Here is a 20,554-nt window from a genome sequence, read left to right on the forward strand (position 1 = left end):
AAGTCCTATCATTTGACATACTAAGCTCAGCTCAGTGACCTTGTGGATAGCGTGTCCGCCTTAAGATCGGTAGGTCGTGAGTTCAAACCCCAGCCGAGTCATACCAAAGACTATAAAAATGGGACCCATTACTTGCCTGCTTGGCACTCAGCATCAAGGGTTGGAATTGGAGGTTAAATCACCAAATGATTCCCGAGCGTGGCCACCGCTGCTGCTCACTGCTCCCCTCATCTCCCAGGGGGTGAACATTGGGATGGGTCAAATGCAGAGGACACATTTCACCACACCTAGTGTGTGTGTGACAATCGTTGGGACTTTTAACTTGACAGATGGACAGCAAATATCATTTGTTTTTAAGAAACACAATTTGGTGAAAGTCTGTTTACTAGTGAGGGCCTAGTTCTAGTTTGCCCCCAGTTTTCTGTTTTGACATCGCAGGCCAAAACGTTCTCATAACCAGCCATTACAGAACATTTCACCTAAATTTTGCATTCTTAAATGAGACATACCGTAATCTCCGGGCCATAGATCGCACCTAAAAATTTAAGCCGCACCTACCTAAATTTTGGACAAATTTCATTTGTGCATATGTTTGCCACATAAGTCTAAAAGCCACAGGTGTAAACATTAAAACATGAAATATTTACACAGGCGATTGTGTTCATTCACAAATGTACCAAAAGACGGTGCGTGTAACACGGCATACAGTCATCTACAGGAGAAGTCCTTCTTGAACTTGTCTTGTTCAGCGCGTGGCGCTCCGACCTTTCGGGACTAGTTTGTGGCGGTGGATTTCCGATCCGTGCGGCGTCTGTTTCCTTTTTCAATGGCTGTGTCGATCGTCCTCAGCTTATGGGCAACGTTGTGCGTATTTTGTTGTGTCTTTTTCATGACGGGGATGAGTCCATCCCGCGCTACATTGCTGACTCAACGATTGTGTGAGTGTGTTTGATTTAATGTGAACAATTTCTCACTGCAAATGTGACCCATTGGGAAATTTGTATTGGTTTGATATGATGGGTCTAGGGCAGCACGGTGGAAGAGGGGTTAGTGCATCTGCCTCACAATACGAAGGTCCTGAGTAGTCCTGGGTTCAATCCCGGGCTCGGGATCTTTCTGTGTGGAGTTTGCATGTCCTCCCCGTCCGTGACTGTGTGGGTTCTCTCCGGGTACTCCGGCTTCCTCCCACCTCCATAGACATGCACCTGGGGATAGGTTGATTGGCAACACTAAATTGGCCCTAGTGTGTGAATGTGAGTGTGAATGTTGTCTGTCTATCTGTGTTGGCCCTGCGATGAAGTGGCGACTTGTCCAGGGTGTACCCCACCTTCCACCCGATTGTAGCTGAGATAGGCGCCAGCGCCCCCCGCGACCCCGAAGGGAATAAGCGGTAGAAAATGGATGGATGGATGGATGATGGGTCTAAATTTATTGCCGGCATGTGAAGCTTGTAACCTAGAAATATCCATTAATTAGCCACTGTTTTTTTTTAAAAGCGCAGGGTTCAAAGCTTGGGGAAAAAGTAGCGGAAATGATGGTACTGTTCTATGCCATTTTTTTCACCGATTAAAGTAAGTGTGCAACCAACCACACTGCAGCTGTGCTTAGTTTCTGGTCCAAAGAGTGGTTTTGATAGACAATTTAGAGCATGGGTGTCAAACGTACGGCCTGAGGGCCGGATCAGGTCCGCGAACAGGTTTTATCCGGCCCGCGGGATGAGTTTACTAAGTATAAAAATTAACCAGAAACATTTGAATGAAAGACCCCGGCTTAAACAAGTTGAAAAACTTATTCGGGTGTTACCATTTAGTGGTCAATTGTACGGAATATGTACTTCACTGTGCAACCTACTAATAAAAGTCTCAATCAATCAATCAATCAAAAGAAATAGCTGTTCTAAATGTTTCCACTGGATGTCCCAATAGCAATTCTTTGTATCTTGTAGATGATGCTACATACGTACAAAATAAACCACATGATGTTAGTACATCAGTCGAGGAAAATGATCAAACTACATAAATAACATCTTGTAATTTATTTATTTTTTGAATTTTTTTGTATTAATCAATCCAACAAAACAATACAATAATAATGCAATTCCATTTCCAAAACCAAACCCGACCCAGCAACATTCAGAATGCCAATAAAGAGAGCAATTGAGAGGTCACACAAATATGACACAAAACAATCCAAAAAGCAGTCAAACAAAAAAGAATATTATCAACAACAGTATCAATATTAATAACAATTCCAACATAGCAGTGATTAGAAATCCCTCATTGACATTATCATTACAGCCATTTATAAAAATAAAAACATTTAAAAAATGAACAATAGTGTCACAGTGGCTTACACTTGCCTCGCATCTCATAAGCTTGACAACACATTGTGTCCAATATTTTCAACAAAGATACAATAAGTCATATTTTTGGTTCATTTAATAGTTAAAACCAATTTAAATAATGGATCCCATATTCCAATATATGACTCATTATTATCTAAACTAAATGCAGTGTTTTCTACTGATATCATTTCCATAGCTTGTGTATACCAGTCAGTATGAGTTGGACTATCAACATCTATCCATTTTTTTAATATTATCCTTTTTGTTATTATGCATATTGAAAGAAATGCATGTTTACTCTTTGATGACATGTTAAACATCTTTTAATTTGATTTTGATATAATTGTTTTATCTTGCGTGATTGAAAATTAACACCAAAGAGTTGACTGATGAACATTATTACATAATTTATTCAGAAAATATAAATAAGGACAAATAAATGATTAACCGCAACATGTAAGTGTAAAAGAAACCAACAACATTATGATTTGTACATTTTCAGAATGTGCTTGTTCTATTTTTTAAACAAAGAAAACAATCTGAAGTTGTCTTTATTTTTAAGTTATCGTGCTGTGATTTTACCAGTCCGGCCCACTTTGGGAGTAGATTTTTTTCCATTTGGCCCCCCATCTAAAATGAGTTCGACACCCCTGATTTAGAGACTCCAATTGACTTAACAAGCGTGTTTTTAGGAAGTCGGATGAAGCCAGCGTAGTCGGAGGAAAATATACACACAAAGGATCACACCGGCACATTAGAACTACACACCCGCCATTGCCGTTTGAAAATTAAAATGCAAGCTGTTTCGTTATTGAGTATGATAAGCCATATTAATAATACTAATAATAATAAACAGTTGTAAATTACTGTACCAATGATCAAAATATGTGTATACAAATACAAGTGAATGTCCTCTTTTAATAATGTGTCCCTTTCAATGCAGTAATTAATGTGATAATTGTTTGTTTGTTTGTTTTTCTCCTTTTCCAGTCCCATGCTTAGGATGTCATTCATTACTTTCTCATCCAGAGCATCTACCATCCTCAATCTTACTGAGAACAGGTAAGCGATAGAAGTCCTTTGACTAATAATCTCATCAGGCACAAATAACTACAGAAATGGATGACACTGCAGCGCCGTTTGCTCTCACGCGAGAGGAAGCAATCGTCGGCAAACTTGAATTCAAAGCATGGCACCAGAGTGAAAGCAGATGTTCCCCGCACAAACTGACACCCAGCTGAAAATGAACCCATGTGACTATGTTACTGTTACTGCATGAAGCAGTTTAGCTTTTTATAGACTTGATAAAAAAAATAAAAAAACTTAATTGAATACAGGCTTTGCATGCGTATGCGTGAAATTATCATTGCAATCATCTTTGCAGAGTGAACATCAAAAAGGGGCTGAATGCGCTTAAAAGAGAGATTCCAGGTGGAGACACGTTCATGGATCTTGGACTACAAATGGTAGGCTACTGCCGTTTTTATATATGTACAAGACAATATGTAGGTTATTGATGCATAGTCATTTTAATTTGGAATTTTCATCTTTTTTTTTATCCTGATTTATGCTGTATACACACTAAAATCCCAAGATGAATATGGCATCCATGCCCATGATGAGTGTGTAAACTCCTGACCACAATTGTTGGTTACTCACCCACACTGGTTTTTAGAATGACAACAAAAAAAACACTGAAAGGAGTATCAGAGAAGCTTGTTTACACACACCATTTATGCAATTCAAACACAACTCTGCATTGCATATAAAACAGCACATGATTGCACAACGTGGTTGTTTTTGGCACTTTCTTACCTACACTGTCTTGTTTTTAAAGGCAAATCAGCAGATTTACCAGGAGAACTTTGGTAAGCACATATTGACTTATTAATACAGTTTTTTCCATTTGCTTACACACAATCTTACTAACTGTGTGTCTTTTTTTCAAAAGGATATACACACTTTTCCAAACACAACATTCAATTTTCTTAATTCCTAGATTATTCGCAAAATGACACACTTCGATCAAAACATATGCCCGTTCATCAAAATAAAGCAAGCATTTGTAAAAATGCAGTTTTATTGTTATCTCACTCACACAGACTTCAAATGATAAGACACTATTGGAGTGAGTTACCCAGAACAGTGATAATTACAAAACACATTTGTAAAAAAACCTATTTTACTATAAGAAATCACATGTTTGGGGCATTGTGCCTGATCTTTTTAGCATATGTCATGAATGATTACTGTAACTTGACCAAATATATTGGCAAATCCATAGCAATCGTCATTGTTTACTTTGAAGTGGGCCTATATGTAAGGACCTAAAGAGAAAGTAATAATATCCTGTAATCTTTTCAAGAAGTGCTCAACAATGATGCTGCAAACTGAAAATATGTATTTTTACTACAGTCGGGTAAAGTAACATATCACAGTTGTCAACAATGACAAGCAGTACAAATTAAAATCTGAGACAAATAAAAAAATCTGGAGATAAATAAAAATGACGGCAAAAAGTATAGGTTGCATGTGCAGACTTAGGCAATAGCAACTCTATGAAAGAACATACTCAAAAACCTCAGTTACTGATTGTAATCATCACCTGCCCGTCTAGCTGGATCAGACCATAGTATTTCATCCACATAACATGTGCAAGATGGGAAGGTGTGTGTAATATTTCGCAAAAACTGTGAAGCATAGTCTATTCCTAATATTAGGCAAATCTGCACAGTGGTTTTGTTTACTGTGTGTAGACTTTTGTTAGCTGTGTGAAAATGTCAAATTTAGTGTGTCAGCAATTGGAAAAAACTGTAAAAGGATGTCTCAAAAATGTTATGCAGCTGTTGGCTTAATTGATGATAAACGTATTTATAGTAACATGAAATTAAAAGTGATGCCACAGAACTGGCAAGAACTGCTAAACAGAGAAATAGCAAATGAAATGTTTCTGCTAGCACAGTCAAATGTTTTGGGGTTCCATTGACTTTGGTTGAGACTATAGCCTCGCTTGTTTGTATTTCCCAGGCAAGGCCAGCGTGATTATAGCACTGACAGACGGAGAGCTGCAGGAAGATCAACTTATCAAAGCGCAGCAACAGGTACTGTAGCAACCACACCATAAAGTTGTGCCTGAGGCACATTGCTATGGTTTTTACACGTTGCACTTTCTGGAGGCAGGGAACACCCAGCGTTTGGTTTCATGGTTTTCTGGAAATAATCCTGACACAGATTGTTTTCCAACAGGCCGAGCGAGCCAGGTCTCTCGGAGCTATCGTGTACTGTGTTGGCGTCAAAGACTTCAATGAGACACAGGTATACTAATGTGCAAGAGAGCACAGATCTAATACTCTAGATGAAAAAGTTGAACAATCCATTAGGGCCGTTTCACATGGAGAACGGAAAACGGATTAAAACTGAGTTGTTTTGGCCATTTGTTTACACAACAACAGAGTTTTGTAGCCTGAAAAACTAAACATAAGTGAGAGTATAGGCTGAACGCAGTTATCTGCAACTAAAATGGTGGAACACTGAACTATTTTGTTTCCCAGGAAAATTAGTTGGATTATAGAACGTTTTCCCAACAAAGTTTGCAGAGAATAAATAAGTGAAAATGTAAAACCCACACAATACACGCAGCTAGAAAAAAAACATCGACAACCACCGGCCTGGCATGTACCAACTTGTCCAAAATCCTGAATTTAATTTAAAATGTCACCCAAATTCCAATTGCATTCACTGGAATTTGAAGTTGGCAAACAGGAGCTAAAAATGCAATTTCAATTCGATATATACCCCCCCGCGACCCCGAAAGGGACAAGTATAAAATTGAACTCCATGAAATTTTGAACAACTCTTTGTACTTAGTGTTGTCATGCTAGGTGCTTACATGCTAACAGTTTGCAGGATAACAGTCAGCATGTTAACATTTTTCATACTTGCCAACCCTCCCGAATTTTCCGGGAGACTCCCGAAATTCAGCGCCCCTCCCGAAACCCTCCCGGGACAAATATTCTCCCGAAAATCTCCCGATTTTCAGCTGGAGGCCACGCCCCCTCCAGCTCCATGCGGACCTGGGTGAGGACAGCCTTTTTTCACGACGGGAGGACAACAGGGTGACAAGAACTAAATCATCCAGACTAGAGATAAATTGTATTATTATGTTTATCTTACCTAAAAATACATATATTTATTAATAAAAATAAAAATAAATGTTCACTATATTTTGCTAAAAACATCAAAATTAATTATATTTTTATTTGTATTTTTTCTGACTCCTTATTACATCCAGCCATAGAATTATACATTAAAATAAACATATTTGAAATAATTAATTTTAAATTATCATAATAATTCATCTAAAATGACCATATTTAATTATTAAAATAATTGCTTGTTTATCAACAACTTTATATTTTTAGGATGTTTATTTATATATATATATATATATATATATATATATATATATATATATATATATATATATATATATATATATATATGTATGAAATACTTGGTGAATTCTAGCTGTCAATATACTCCTCCCCTCTTAACCACACCCCCCAAGCACGCCCACCCCCACCTCCCGAAATCGGAGGTCTCAAGGTTGGCAAGTATGACATTTTTAGACAATATTGTATAATTAAAACTAAGAGCAATGGATATTGTTACTTGGCGCTATATTGCTAGTATGCTAACTGTTGGCATTTTACCATTTTAGTCCATTTTGAAAGTATAAAACTAAGTGTATGGATATTGTTAATTTGTGCTAGCATGCTAAATGTTGACAGAGGTATAAAAACTAATTTTGCACAATCCCGGTATGTAAAATGATGAATGGTCTGTATTTATATAGCGCGCTTTGATGCACGCACCATTTTGTTTCAGTGGAAATGGAGATTATTTTAACAGCCTTTGTAAAACTTTTCAAAATCTTAACAGCAAATATAATACTTTCCCCTGTTTTCCAAGTAGGGAACGAACATTAAGTTGGTTAGCAATGCAAAAAAGTGCTGAGATAAAAAGACTAGATTTCAGGGGTTAAAATACTAAAAACTAGTGAAATTAACTAGTTGCATGGACAGATAATTTTACTTGATAAGACATCCTAAATTAATATTTGTATATCGAGAAATTAGCAAGACTTATTATTTTTTAATTTTAATTATTATTAAGCATCTTCGAGATGTTGCAGAATCTTTAAACAAGATATTTTACGTTGGGAAAAACCTTTGGTATCTAATTTGAAAAGTTATTTTCTCAATTATAATAGTTTTTAAATAGAATAGAAAAAAATAACTGTAATTATTAATGCTAAAATTAAGATTAGTCACTGACTAAAATAAATAAATAGCTCTTAAAACTCCAAAGACATTCACCTGGGGATAGGTTGATTGGCAACACTAAATGGTCCCTAGTGTGTGAATGTGAGTGTGAATGTTGTCTGTCTATCTGTGTTGGCCCTGCGATGAGATGGTGACTTGTCCAGGGTGTACCCCGCCTTCCGCCCGAATGCAGCTGAGATAGGCTCCAGCACCCCCCCGCGACCCCAAAAGGGACAAGCGGTAGAAAATGGATGGATGGATGGATGGATGGGGCTCTTAAAACTAGTGACATTTCTATAAATAACATTTTAAATCTTGAAATGTGGAAAATCATTTGCAGTATATCTTCTCATTATGATACATACATTATCTACTAAACATGTAAGGAAATATATAAAACTGTGATGTTCTGTAAAACGTGATACTGCTAGCAAACTGTGCAGCCAACATACTGTAACCTATTTTGCTCATATTTGGAACATTTACAGTACATAAGTCTGGTTTGACTCTTGGAACCGACAAAGGGAATCTGGAGTGATGTCCAACATTGTGTTGACCTCATTTTACCGAACTGTTTTTGAAAGATTTTCTGTAAACAATGCATTATTTATTCCTCCTTTGTACTCACAGCCAATGTCTCTCCCCTTATGTCTATAGCTGGCGACTATTGCAGACACCATTGAACATGTGTTTCCTGTTATGGGCGGCTTCCACTCCCTTAGGGGTGTTATTGATTCGGTAAATAAAGTCTTCTCTGTGCAAGAAAAGCATGTGTAGAATTATTATATTTACAGTGAACTGCTTCAGACATGATGTTAATGATATGCTTATTGATTGAAATTATGGAATGCCAATGAAATAACCATGCACATTTTACATACTGTGTATATTTCTCCCTTTTTCCCCTTCCTTCAGATCATCAAGAAATCTTGCATTGAAATTTTGGCAGCGGAGCCCTCCAGTGTGTGTGCAGGAGGTGGGGGCTGCTACACACACACACACACACACACACACACGCACACACTCAGTTAATGCCATTACAGGATACTTGGCTTCCTAATGACAAACCCAGACTGAAAACCAATACGTAAATGGACATCCAGGTTACAAGTAACTGCTATATAGTACCAGACAACATTCTTTTGTATCCTGCCAAGATATATTGACTGTCATGACATGAAAATATGACTAGAACAACTATACTGTAAGTATAGTTTTCAGTCGAGCACTTTCAGTTTCAATTTGGCCTGTTCCTTATTGATTAAAACCTGGAAATTTAAACATTTTTGGCCAATATGCTGAGTGATCCCAGACTCATTGTACTTACCTGAAGAAACAAACTACACCATACACCTGAGGGTCAGCTACATCTCCTGCAACCTTTAGAGTTGAACATGATCAACCGATATCGAATGTACCGTAGTTTTCAGACTATAAGTCGCAGTTTTTTTCATAGTTTGGCCGGGCTCCAGTGCGATTTATATATGTTTTTTTCCTTCTTTATTATGCATTTTCGGCAGGTGCGACTTATACTCCGGTGCGACTTATACTCCGAAAAATACAGTAATTTGTCTTGTGAAAATGTGTCTCTTGGCATGTAACCAGAATCTTTCCAAGTGGTGGTGAGGGGCAACGGGTTCCTCCACGCCAGGAACATCGACCAGGTGCTCTGCAGCTTTAAAATCAACGACACCATTACAATCAGTAAGTAGACTCTTCAAGGAACTGTACTCCTAAATGCAAAATTATATTTTACTTCATGTGCCTTTTAGATGAGAAGCCTGCCGGTGTAGAGAATACGTTCTTGCTGTGTCCAGCTCCTGTCATTGATGAAGTCGGGAAGTAAGTTTTTTTTACATTATATTATTTTCCCTGTAAAATATAAGCAGCTCTGCAAATGCATGTAAAGCTTTTATCCATTTATTCTGCCATGATTTACAATAAAGCTAAACTGGTAAATCAAGACTTGAAATTTAAATATTTATGGCTAGATTTCATAATTTATCATTATTTCACGCACATCTCATTCATGCATTGAATGTTATCCATGACCTGTCATGAAACAAGCTGTAAAATGTGTATTTCCTTTCTCTGTCATGTTGTAATGCGTCCTTGTGACCACAAACTACGATGCCAAGTGCTATAGATTTAAAATAGTAACTCTATATTGGATTTTTGTATTGCAAGTTATACCGGTATTAATGTGGATGATATGCTATGATACGGCCCTAGTGAAAAAGTATATCATCACTGTCACGCTTCAAATAAAACATACCAATTGTATATAAAACAATCATTTAAAAACAAACCAATTGTTCATGTTAATGAGCCAATCAACATATTTTGTACGTTTGTGAATATCACAACCGTTCAGTCTTTTGAATACATTTGATACATTGAATGATGTAGAACAAAGAAAAATACAACTAAAGAATCAACAGAAGAAAATTCATACACAGTTTTAATCATAATTTGCATTTTTTTTAACTTTTTAACTTTTTATCCTCTAATTCTCCTACAGCGTCCATTGTAATAAATTATGCAAATAAGGGAATGATGTCATCAATCCACTTCAAGCAAAGTTTATGACAGTCTATAGCTACTTTCCTTACTGAAGTCTTGGCAACACTGGAAGATGAAGAGAGATTGAGGACAGTGAGGATGGAGATGTAGATGAGATACAAATTGAGAACACAGATGCTAATTTCTGGTTCATTAAGACGAGCATTAGGAGGCCACAGTGCAGGGAGAGCTGTTGGAGGTGACGACATTAGTCTTAAAAATAAATCAACATTAAAACAGGCCAAATCGATGTTTAAAAAGGCCAAGTTTTTTTCAAATCTATCAAGCCGCTAAAGTATCACACGTGCCAGTTTTAAAACTTGGCAGCCCTGCTCAAACAACACCAAGAAATGTTTCATAAAGTGTAGATGGACCCACAGTACAGCATGAAGTAAGCAGCTACTATCATAAAATCAACAAGTAGACTAATTAGAATTTAGAGAGAGGATAATATAACAGTACACGACATGTGAGGTGATCCAAATCGATCCATAAATTGGTGGTGTCAATATCAAGGGTTGTTTCAGTATATGATTAATACTTAAGTAATTAGGTTGACATTTTTATTTCATAAAAAAAAAAAATAATAAAAAAAAAAAAAGTTGTCTGTTTTTTTATGTTTACACAGTCAGGGATTAATTCCCTGTATACAGGAGGACTTCAAGGGCAAAAATCAAAGGATTTAAAAGTGTAGAAGATTAGGTTTTGCTTTTGTTTAAAGTTAAGTAAAGTCCCAACGATAGTCGCACACACACTAGATGTGGTGAAATTATCCTCTGAATTTGACCCATCCCCATGTTCACCCCCTGGGAGGGTGAATCCATCCATTTTCTACCGCTTGTCCCTTTATTTTGGTGATTTAACCCCTATTTCCAACCCTTGATGCTGAGTACCAAGCAGGGAGGCAATGTGTCCCATTTTTATAGTCTTTGGTATGACTCAACCGGGGTTTGAACTCACAACCTTCCAGTCTCAGGGCGGACACTCTAATCACAAGGCCACTGAGCAGGTCCTTAATTGTGTACTATTTACTTTGTTTTGCTCAAAAATTATATGTGATAGAAAAGTATAAGGATTTAGTTAAATTATTGTGTTGATATTGTTAAACTGGTATTACATTCACAATTGATTTATATATATTTTTACAGTTAATAAATGTGATCGGTATCTGTATTGGATGATCGGTAACCAAAACTCTGATCAAAACCCTGATCGAAACATTCTTTTTTGCAAAGGCAATAATGTGACAGCAATGTGACGACATCTCAACAACCTGGAGTCATGACTTACACTCTAAAGCTTTTATTATTGATGCATTGGCAGAGAGGTCGTTAAATCTTCTGATTCCCTGCCTTGAACTCACAGAAGAGAGCTTCTCATCTGAAATTCTCTGTAACTTTCCATCACTTAATGCATCAACACCTAACCATCTGACACTCAAATCATCTCGCTCCCCACCCACTTTACTTTTGGTGCTACTGTGGCTTCGCAGCCCACAAACCCTCTGTCTGTCTGCATGCATGTCCCTTTTTTGTTTTTGCATTTGTCTGTGTCAGCTCCCAACTTTTCCCGTCTAGTTGACCTGATCAAAGCCGCGTAACAGCAAGCAAGGTCTTCCAAATGTGCGGCACATGTGTGTGCTTGTACATGTCTTGCCTCTCAACTTTTCAGCACACATTAGAAATGATTTTACGACAGAGAAATCAAGGCCATAATCGAGTCATTTTCACACTATTTTATGCCATTTCACAGTATTTAGACTAAAATAACTGTGCATGATCTTTTTGCAAATATTTTTACACATATATCTGTACAGTCAAGAAATGCTTCCTTTAAAAAAAACTATAGACTGACTCCACCATTACTTAGATTTTTTGTCACATACTTTGTGTTTGAAGTGTTACAAATAGCCAAAATCGTAAAATATGCTGAACTCCCAAAGAGCAAGCCTCCACTGCATAGACATTGAAGTTTTGCACAACAGCTTTGACATATTTTTGACCAAAATCTATAACTGACAGAAGAACTTAACCAAAGACAAATATTTACTGCAGTTTTAAGGATTATAGACAAAAACACCTGTATACTGTACGATTGGATGGCTATATTATATGATTGTGTTCAATTAGTGATACATTTTCAAGTGAAACTAATTGTACGACAAAGCACAACGGTAGAAAACATATTTACTTAAAAACTACAAAAACTTCAAAGAAGAAAACAAAACAAGAAAATAAAATTATTAAATGCAGTAAGTCCAAAACCCAAAAACCATGTGAACAAATCATATTATGACTTGCAACATACCAAAACGGACAACATTTACCATGTACGGTACTAGGAATGTAAGGATATGAAAATGTAATATCACGGTTATTGTCACCAAAATTAGCATGATTACCATTATTATCACGGCATTGTTGAATTTGCTTAAAAAGTAGTAATACAAACACTGAAATCTAATCTTAAAGATGTAAATGTGTTAATGTTAGCATTTAAGATAGCTAACAATTAGCAGGCTAATTTCTGCCACAAGTATTGGGCAGGGTTTTTTGAAATTGCGGTCTTAAATCATAGTTTGGCGAAAATTGTTTTTGACACGGTAATGCTAACCGTGCTTTATTATATCGGTAATCGTTGTATCCCTATTGTGTAAAGGCTACACAAATAAATATTATTCTTGGTCAATACATGTCAACATGTGAATTTGGAAGGAAATTGTATCGCCTTATCCTGAAAGCAAATAGTACAGTCCTGTATGTATATTTTCTTAAACTTTCTTTCTCATTTCACATTGAAACTATTAATTTCTCAAAAGAATATAAAAACTTAAATCCGGTGTGTCTAATATCATCACCAGTCATCCTCTGTGAACCAGGAAATAGCCACTAGCTCATTATTAGAGGAACAAACAAGGATAACAATCATACAGGACCTTTATCTTACTTATTTGAGGTTTGTGGCACAATAGAATAGTTCCAAAAATGGTACATTCCCTTTGTCTTACATCGACTTTTGTGAACCAGACCGTGGCCTGCTAGCATATTGCTTCTGAATCAAACTAAAATAGCGCTTGCCTATTTTTCCAGTTCTGTCTGACAAAAAAAGATATTGTTCCATTGTCTAACGCGGTCTCTGTATACCAAGAGGGAGCAGGTTGTCATACCAACGAACAAACAAGGATTTCCCTTTACAGAGTGCCGTTCTAATTTGTCCGTCAGTTAACATACTTGGTCTATTTGTTGCTTATTGCAGTCAGTTTATGACAGGGAAATTCAACTAAATTGCTTTGGGGACCACATTGACATGCACCTGGGGATAGGTTGATTGGTAACACTAAATTGGCCCTAGTGTGTGAATGTGAGTGTGAATGTTGTCTGTCTATCTGTGTTGGCCCTGTGATGAGGTGGCGACTTGTCCATGGTGTACCCTGCTTTCCGCGCGAATGCAGCTGAGATAGGCTCCAGCACCCCCCGCGACCCCCTAAGGGACAAGCTGTAGAAAATGGAAAGCGAAGGACTGGGGTGGCGGACTTCTCCCTTTACTATTATTCTTATTTTGCATATTCCAGAGAACCAACATTTGATTTTGGTCTGTGTATTTGGTCAGAGTTAAGGCTGGTATATACTCTTGCGTCGTGTAGCTTGTGTCCCCTCCGACGGCGTCTTGTTTGATTTGTAGTTCTTCCTTGAGGGGTGGCACCAAACTTCTAATTCTCTTCCAAAACACTAAGGGGTAGTATCTCCAGAAGGAGAAACTGCAGACTAGATACTGTGTATTTCCTTCCTGAACCACAACATCAACAACTTTTTCTACACTGGAACTAATCATTCACAATAACCAGGTTACTTTAAATGGACGTTTTACTTATTAACTTTTGTGAAGATGGACTGTGCATCTTCTGAACGAGTCGCAGCAGAGGGCATTATTATTTGCAACAATATTCGTCCGATATTCAACATGTAATTGTAATAAACAAAACTGTTAAATAACATGCTGGCGGTTATATCCATGGTTATGTTCAGAGTTCACAAATGTTTGTAAATATACCGTGCCTGAAAGAGTATTGACGTAGAATGAGAAGTGTTGTGTGTGAGAGAAAAAGACGCGTGAGCATGAGAAAGAATGTGTCGGAATTGAACTTGTTAGCACAAGATTCGTAATAAAAGTTAAGTGTCGTACTTTCACTTTGTGACTTCTTCTGGACGCAACAACAACACAATAAGCTGAAAACACACACATTCAGTAATTATTTTCAGACCACACCGAGATATTAAGTACACAATATCAGTGTTAATGCAAATTTTTAATCACTGTTGTTTCATTTCATACAATAATGTGTGCATTTCAAGCAAAAACTCTACTCGCCTGTGCTCAGGGACCCTCCCTGGCCAAAACTGACCAATCACAGCTCTGCATTCTGCGTCGCCGGCAACTCGAACGTAGGATTTTTGGGAGGTGCATGTAGGCTACACAGGAGACTATGCAGGGGGAGGGAGGACGACGGCGTCGCCTACGCGAGCCACGCGACACAAGAGTATACACCAGGCTTTACAGGAGCGCTCTGCTGTTTTTAAGGACCCTCAGCCAAAAAGCAACTTAAGGATCATCTATACGACAGCACTCTATTGTTTTTAAGAATCTGCTGAATCGCAGTCCATCAGTTGAATAACCGAAATGATTAACAAGAGAGGACCTAAAATATAAACTTGAGGAACACCACTAATATAACTAAAGTTTAACAAATGACTACTGACTTCATCTGTAGTAAACAAGCTACAGCAACAGCTTAGTTACATAAATCACATTAAGAATAACATTTGCAACAGCCAAAAATGAGTGAACTAAAAGGGGTGCATGAAAAAAGCTTTAGTTATGTAAATCACAAGTTTGGACCCCAGTGTTCTATGTTTGCTAGAAAGGTTCAAATGCCAATGCAAGGATCTGCCAATGTGCTTAAAGTGCTCCAAGTTCCTCTATACAACAGGATCACTCTCGTGTTATTCGGAATTTGATGCAAAAATGTTTTGTCTCCCAAGTGTTGAACTCAACTCGGGGGCTGGCATGACGTCATTACCAGGCCAAATTTGGCCCGCGGTCCACCAGTTGAATGGCACTGCTATATAACGAAGCCACATATGGTTGCGTCGACCCCCTGTTTCGATTGTGTGTATTTAATTCTATTTGGACTTTTTGTTAGTAAAGATCTTTCGCTTATTGTGCTTGGCTGTCAATGATGTAAACATACTGATGTTCATTAACTTCACCCACCGACAGACTCAACCCCCTTTTTAAAGCCAGACAGTTTTTTAAGTGTCAAGGTTAAGACAGGTTTATCAGTCATGAGCTCCGCTTTCCATCTTCCAGACCTCTTTTTTTACATTCACCTAGTCCTCAACCGAGGGATTTGGACTGCGGTTGGTCCTCAAGGGTGCCTTTCAGGCGGCACATGTTTTTAGAAATCCACTGCAAAGAGGTCACCTTAGGTTACTAGGATTTCATAGAATTGTTTTTCTACCTTTGAAGAATGAAAGGATTTAGGCCATCAAGAGGGCTTAGTTGACTTGTAGACAAGAAAAAAAACAAGGAGCCTCGATAATCCTTAAAAAGTGGAAAGAAACTTAATCATCTCTATTTGTTTTTTGCAAAAATTGTCTTGACGTTGACTATTTATTATCAGCGTGCTTTGGCAAAAGTATGAAAGCGCTTTTAACAGAAATTCATCTGCTATCTTCTGAAAATTGCCCCTACATTTTGTTCAGTTGGACTCATTTTCCTCTCTTTATTTGTATTGCAACACACAACTGAACATTCTCTATAGTAATAATTTGGTTGGACTGAACTTTTTTATAAATTGCTGAGTTCTAGCTTACTTTGTCAGTTACAGCCTTAGTAAAAAACCACCAGCGTCAGACGGCTCAATGACATGATTTGCTACCAAGTGACTTCATTCCAAAATACATCAGACAAAATAAAATGCTTGGCGTGGACCCTCATGTTCTAATGCGCAAATTAAAGTCCCTGCTTTGTCCTTGTTGTTTTGTTTCAGGGTGATTTATCTTCAAGTGAGCATGAACGACGGTCTGTCTTTCATCAGCAGCAATGTGCACATCACCACCACAGAGTGTGTAAGTGGAAGCTTCTTTTTCTAATTCATTTGGAGGAATAATTTCGGATGTTTTTGATATCTTTTATTTGCAGCATACGGTTCAGAGTCATCTTTGTGTTAACCAAGGGATTCCGTTTAGTTTGATCTGACTTTTTTTTTTTGCCAGCCCGAGAGGTGAAGGCAGGATAGTAATGGTTGATATAATTACAAAGATTCCCGATAATTTTGAGGGAAAAGAGTTTGAGAGAAGCAGCTGGAATAAATATTGCAATATTATCTTAATTTTAACTAAGCCGTGTTTATAAGATATACAACTTTATAATGGTTACAGAGTGTTACAAATATTATGTTGACAGAAAATGCTTTTCTTTCTCATTTCTTCTCATTGTAAGTCTCTTGTTAGTCCTTCCTCAGACAAAATAGGTCCACTTTTTAATTCATAATAATGTAGCTAACAGTGTGTATACTATAACTTGTCAACATCACAACAGGTATTGTCGATCAATATATTGGAGGTGTGAGTACAGTAAACTTATATTAAAGTAAAATTATAGGTCAAATACGGTATATTTAAATACTGTATGTTTGTACACTTGTTGACTAAATTGTATTTATTTTTAATTTTTTGCATACCTACAAGGCTTTCCCTTCCTATACACAAATCACACGCTGTGCTTATGGCCCTGTGATCCGTGAAGTCCATATAAATGTCAATTAATGGGGTGCTTCATTTTAAATCTTACCGCAAACATATTCCAAACTGCCTCCTGCTCCATCACTGATAAGAATATAATGGAAAATTCCCCCTCCTCGTCCCACTGGCTACCGGGGCACACAGAGTTAGTGCTTGTCTTGAAAGGCAGTGGTACTGGGTTTAAATCCTGTGTACAGCATAACATGGTTTTGGTGTGAACCCAAGATGTAGAGACGGCAGGCGGAATGCTGGAAAATAAGTATATGTATATATAATGACTAAAAATGAAAAGCTATTGTAGCGAGGAAGTGCTCAACACCGAACAGGACAATGATCCAGAGGATAAGGCTAGTATATCAGAATCAGAATCAGAAATACTTTATTAATCCCTGAGGGAAAATTAACATTTTCAGCACAATCCTATTCAAGATTAGACAAACATTACAGGGAGACAGAACCGGATCGCTGACGGGTCTGCCAACTTCCGGTGCCCCTTACAAAAAAGGTGAGAAACAGGTAAACAATGAGGGGGGGTGAGAGGAAAAAAAAAATTGGTCTAAGCCTGGGCCCCTGGAGAGGGGGTCCAGACTGAGGCCATGGGAAAAAAACAACTCATAGCCATAGCACACACCAAACATCAAACATCATATGTGTTGGCAACCAGGAATAGGTGTATCCTGATTGCCAATCAGAGACAGGTAAAAGAGGCAGTGCTCAGGTCATAAAAGTGGCAGGAAATGAAAGACAAACAGGAAGTGAAAACAAGAGTGCTGGAACGGAAATAACACCACACAAGAAAACCAATACTTGTCCAACAACTGTCATGGAGGGTCATGACATCCTGGTCAGAGTTGGGATAGGAAGGTTTATAAAAGTATGTTTTATGATGGTTAGAATTGTTATTTTGCAAAACAACAACAAAAAATATTAAACAATAAGTTTTAGTGCTATGCATGCATCAAATCGAATTCAAGTTTGATTAACAAAGTATTACAAAATGTTAACACAGAGGGGCCCCAAATAAAATTCTGCTTAGGGCCCCATTTTATCCTGGGCATATCTGCATATATTATCAGTAAAAAAAAAAAAAAGTTAACTTTACATTTATCATAATTATTGGTCATTACTGTGTTCTATTGTGTATTCATTTATTCCAAAACCAAATATTTTGGCTGAATATTGCAATTTATCAATGTATAATTTGGGGTACCGACCATTGCTACTACATGGGACTGTGTGTGTGTGTGTGTGTGTGTGTGTGTGTGTGTGTGTGTGTGTGTGTGTGTGTGTGTGTGTGTGTGTGTGTGTGTGTGTGTGTGTGTGTGTGTGTGTGTGTGTGTGTGTGTGTGTGTGTGTGTGTGTGTGTGTTCGTGCGTGCATGCATGCGAATGCGTGTTTGGTGTTTGTGCACTTAGTCCTTCATTCATCAAATTAAAGTGAATTTGCCACTGCCATGGCAACAATGAATCACCCGCTGTAGGTCTATAACGCAGGTAACAAGGTCATGGAATATACAAATTACCTGATGTGAAGGCAACAGAGTCATTTTACACCATTACCTCATCCCTTTGCCAACTAATCAACTGTTTTCATGAAACTCACTGACTAATTTGAAGGCCTTCTAGGAAACTGTCATTAGATCTCGACGTCTGACTCTCAATGACGGACTTACCCCTGATTTCAGATAAATAGCCCGTGTCCTTTTGCCGCAAGATTCATAGGCTTAAGTCAAACCACATCTGATCCAAATCTGCGGTCCGTAATGAGAACCATATTTAGCTTGTGGACATTCACCCCAAATGTAGTGATGGATTCGTTTTGGAAGCCCGCCTTCGAGACTGTCATCGAGGAAAAAAAACTAAATGTTGAAAGACACAAATGACCTGTTATTTTTATGAAAGTTCGATTTTTGCTTCTTTCCAATTCCTGATTAATTGAAGTTTTATGTAGTCATTGTGTGGGATCCTACCTTTAAGGCGGGGGTCGGCAACCCGCGGCTCTAGAGCCGAATGCGGCTCTCTAGCGCCGGCGTAGTGGCTCTCTGGAGCTTTTTCAAAATTGTATGAAAAATGGAAAAAGATGAGGGGAAAATATGACACAAACCTCCCTAATTGTTAGAAATCACACTGTTTATATTAAACATACTTCAGTAATTAGAGACTGTTTGGCGAGCACTGTTTTGTCCTAATAATTTTGGCGGTCCTTGAACACACCGTAGTTTATTTACATGTATAACTTTCTCCGACTTTCTAAGACATGTTTTATGCCACCCCTTTTTTGTCTATTTTTGTCCACCAAACGTTTTATGCTGTGCGTGAATGCACAAAGGTGAGCATTGTTGATGTTATTGACTTGTGTGGAGTGATCATCAGGCATATTTGGTCACTGAATGACTGCAAGCTAATCGATGCTAACATTCTATTTAGGCTAGCTGTATGTTTATATTGCATCATTGTGCCTTGTGTGTAGGTATATTTGAGCTAATTTAATTTCCTTTAATTCCTCTTAACTCAATTTATATTTGCATGTCTCCTGACACATTATCTATATGTAATATTGGCTGCATTTTTGAAAGTTGTTTGTGTGCCATGTTGTTCCAGACCACAGCAAACGTTACCCAGCTTGCAAAAATTGTAATAAATCCATTAGAAGAAGACAGTCTGCCGTTTCCTTTAACTTGGACACACATCTATAACTTTGGCATTCCTAAGTCAGTCATTTCCAGGAGTTATCTCACCCTCTGAGAAGCCTCCATTTTAATAATGATTTCGAATGTTGTAATAATGTGTAGAATAAATATTATATTTTAACATTTCTGTCAACAAAGATTTGCGTCAGCCTATGACACAGTCATTTTGATAGTAGGCTAATATAGCTAATATAGACACTAACATCATGTGTTGTCTTCATTATAACACTTATACAAGGCTTTTAATTTTTTGCGGCTGCAGACAGATTTTATTTTTGTATTTTCGGTCCAATATGGCCCTTTCAACATTTTGGGTTGCTGACCCCTGCTTTAAGGTTAAAGTGGCTTATCATTAAAGTTATGCTTTTGTACCCTTGACTCTTATGACTTGCAAACATACCTCCACCTTCTTGGTCTAACTCTAATAAGTCACAGCTTGGAGTCCAAACATCAGACCTCTGAGTAACTTTAATTATCACTGATAGTGTTGTGGTTTGTATTAATGTTTTATACACTGCCCTATGTCTTCACAGTTTGATGGCACTATTCTCCTCATCACCCTGCTGGTGTTGTTTCTCCTGTTAGCCTTGCTTCTCATGTGGTGGTTCTGGCCTCTCTGCTGCACAGTGGTAAGAACATTAAAAGGTTGTTCTAAAAAATTTCAAAACACCAAATCTTTGATCCTGTTGAATCCTGTTGTTTCTACCTCTATGAACCTGTCATTTCTGGTGCTTTTTTCTAGGTGATCAAAGAACCTCCTCCTCCACCTCCTCCTGAGCCTGTAAGTTGGAAAACTCACTAAAAACAGAATACAGTATCACCCCTAATACTT

The 20,554-nt window shown here is 37.7% G+C and overlaps 1 protein-coding gene across 2 annotated transcripts in view; it reads left to right on the top strand.

The window, feature by feature from the left end:
- Window positions 1-20,554, top strand: part of antxr1c (ANTXR cell adhesion molecule 1c) — an 85,688-nt gene that overhangs the window by 43,183 nt on the left and 21,951 nt on the right. For both annotated transcript variants that reach the window (XM_061967389.2, XM_061967390.1), the window contains 12 exons: window positions 3,335-3,406; window positions 3,729-3,810; window positions 4,182-4,212; window positions 5,372-5,445; window positions 5,591-5,659; window positions 8,326-8,406; window positions 8,584-8,644; window positions 9,274-9,372; window positions 9,441-9,510; window positions 16,280-16,358; window positions 20,256-20,351; window positions 20,465-20,503. In XM_061967389.2, coding sequence (XP_061823373.1) covers window positions 3,335-3,406; window positions 3,729-3,810; window positions 4,182-4,212; window positions 5,372-5,445; window positions 5,591-5,659; window positions 8,326-8,406; window positions 8,584-8,644; window positions 9,274-9,372; window positions 9,441-9,510; window positions 16,280-16,358; window positions 20,256-20,351; window positions 20,465-20,503 — 853 coding nt within the window. The remainder of the gene's footprint in view (window positions 1-3,334; window positions 3,407-3,728; window positions 3,811-4,181; window positions 4,213-5,371; window positions 5,446-5,590; window positions 5,660-8,325; window positions 8,407-8,583; window positions 8,645-9,273; window positions 9,373-9,440; window positions 9,511-16,279; window positions 16,359-20,255; window positions 20,352-20,464; window positions 20,504-20,554) is intronic.

The sequence above is a fragment of the Nerophis lumbriciformis genome, linkage group LG11 (assembly GCF_033978685.3).
Source record: "Nerophis lumbriciformis linkage group LG11, RoL_Nlum_v2.1, whole genome shotgun sequence".
Lineage (NCBI taxonomy): Eukaryota > Metazoa > Chordata > Actinopteri > Syngnathiformes > Syngnathidae > Nerophis > Nerophis lumbriciformis.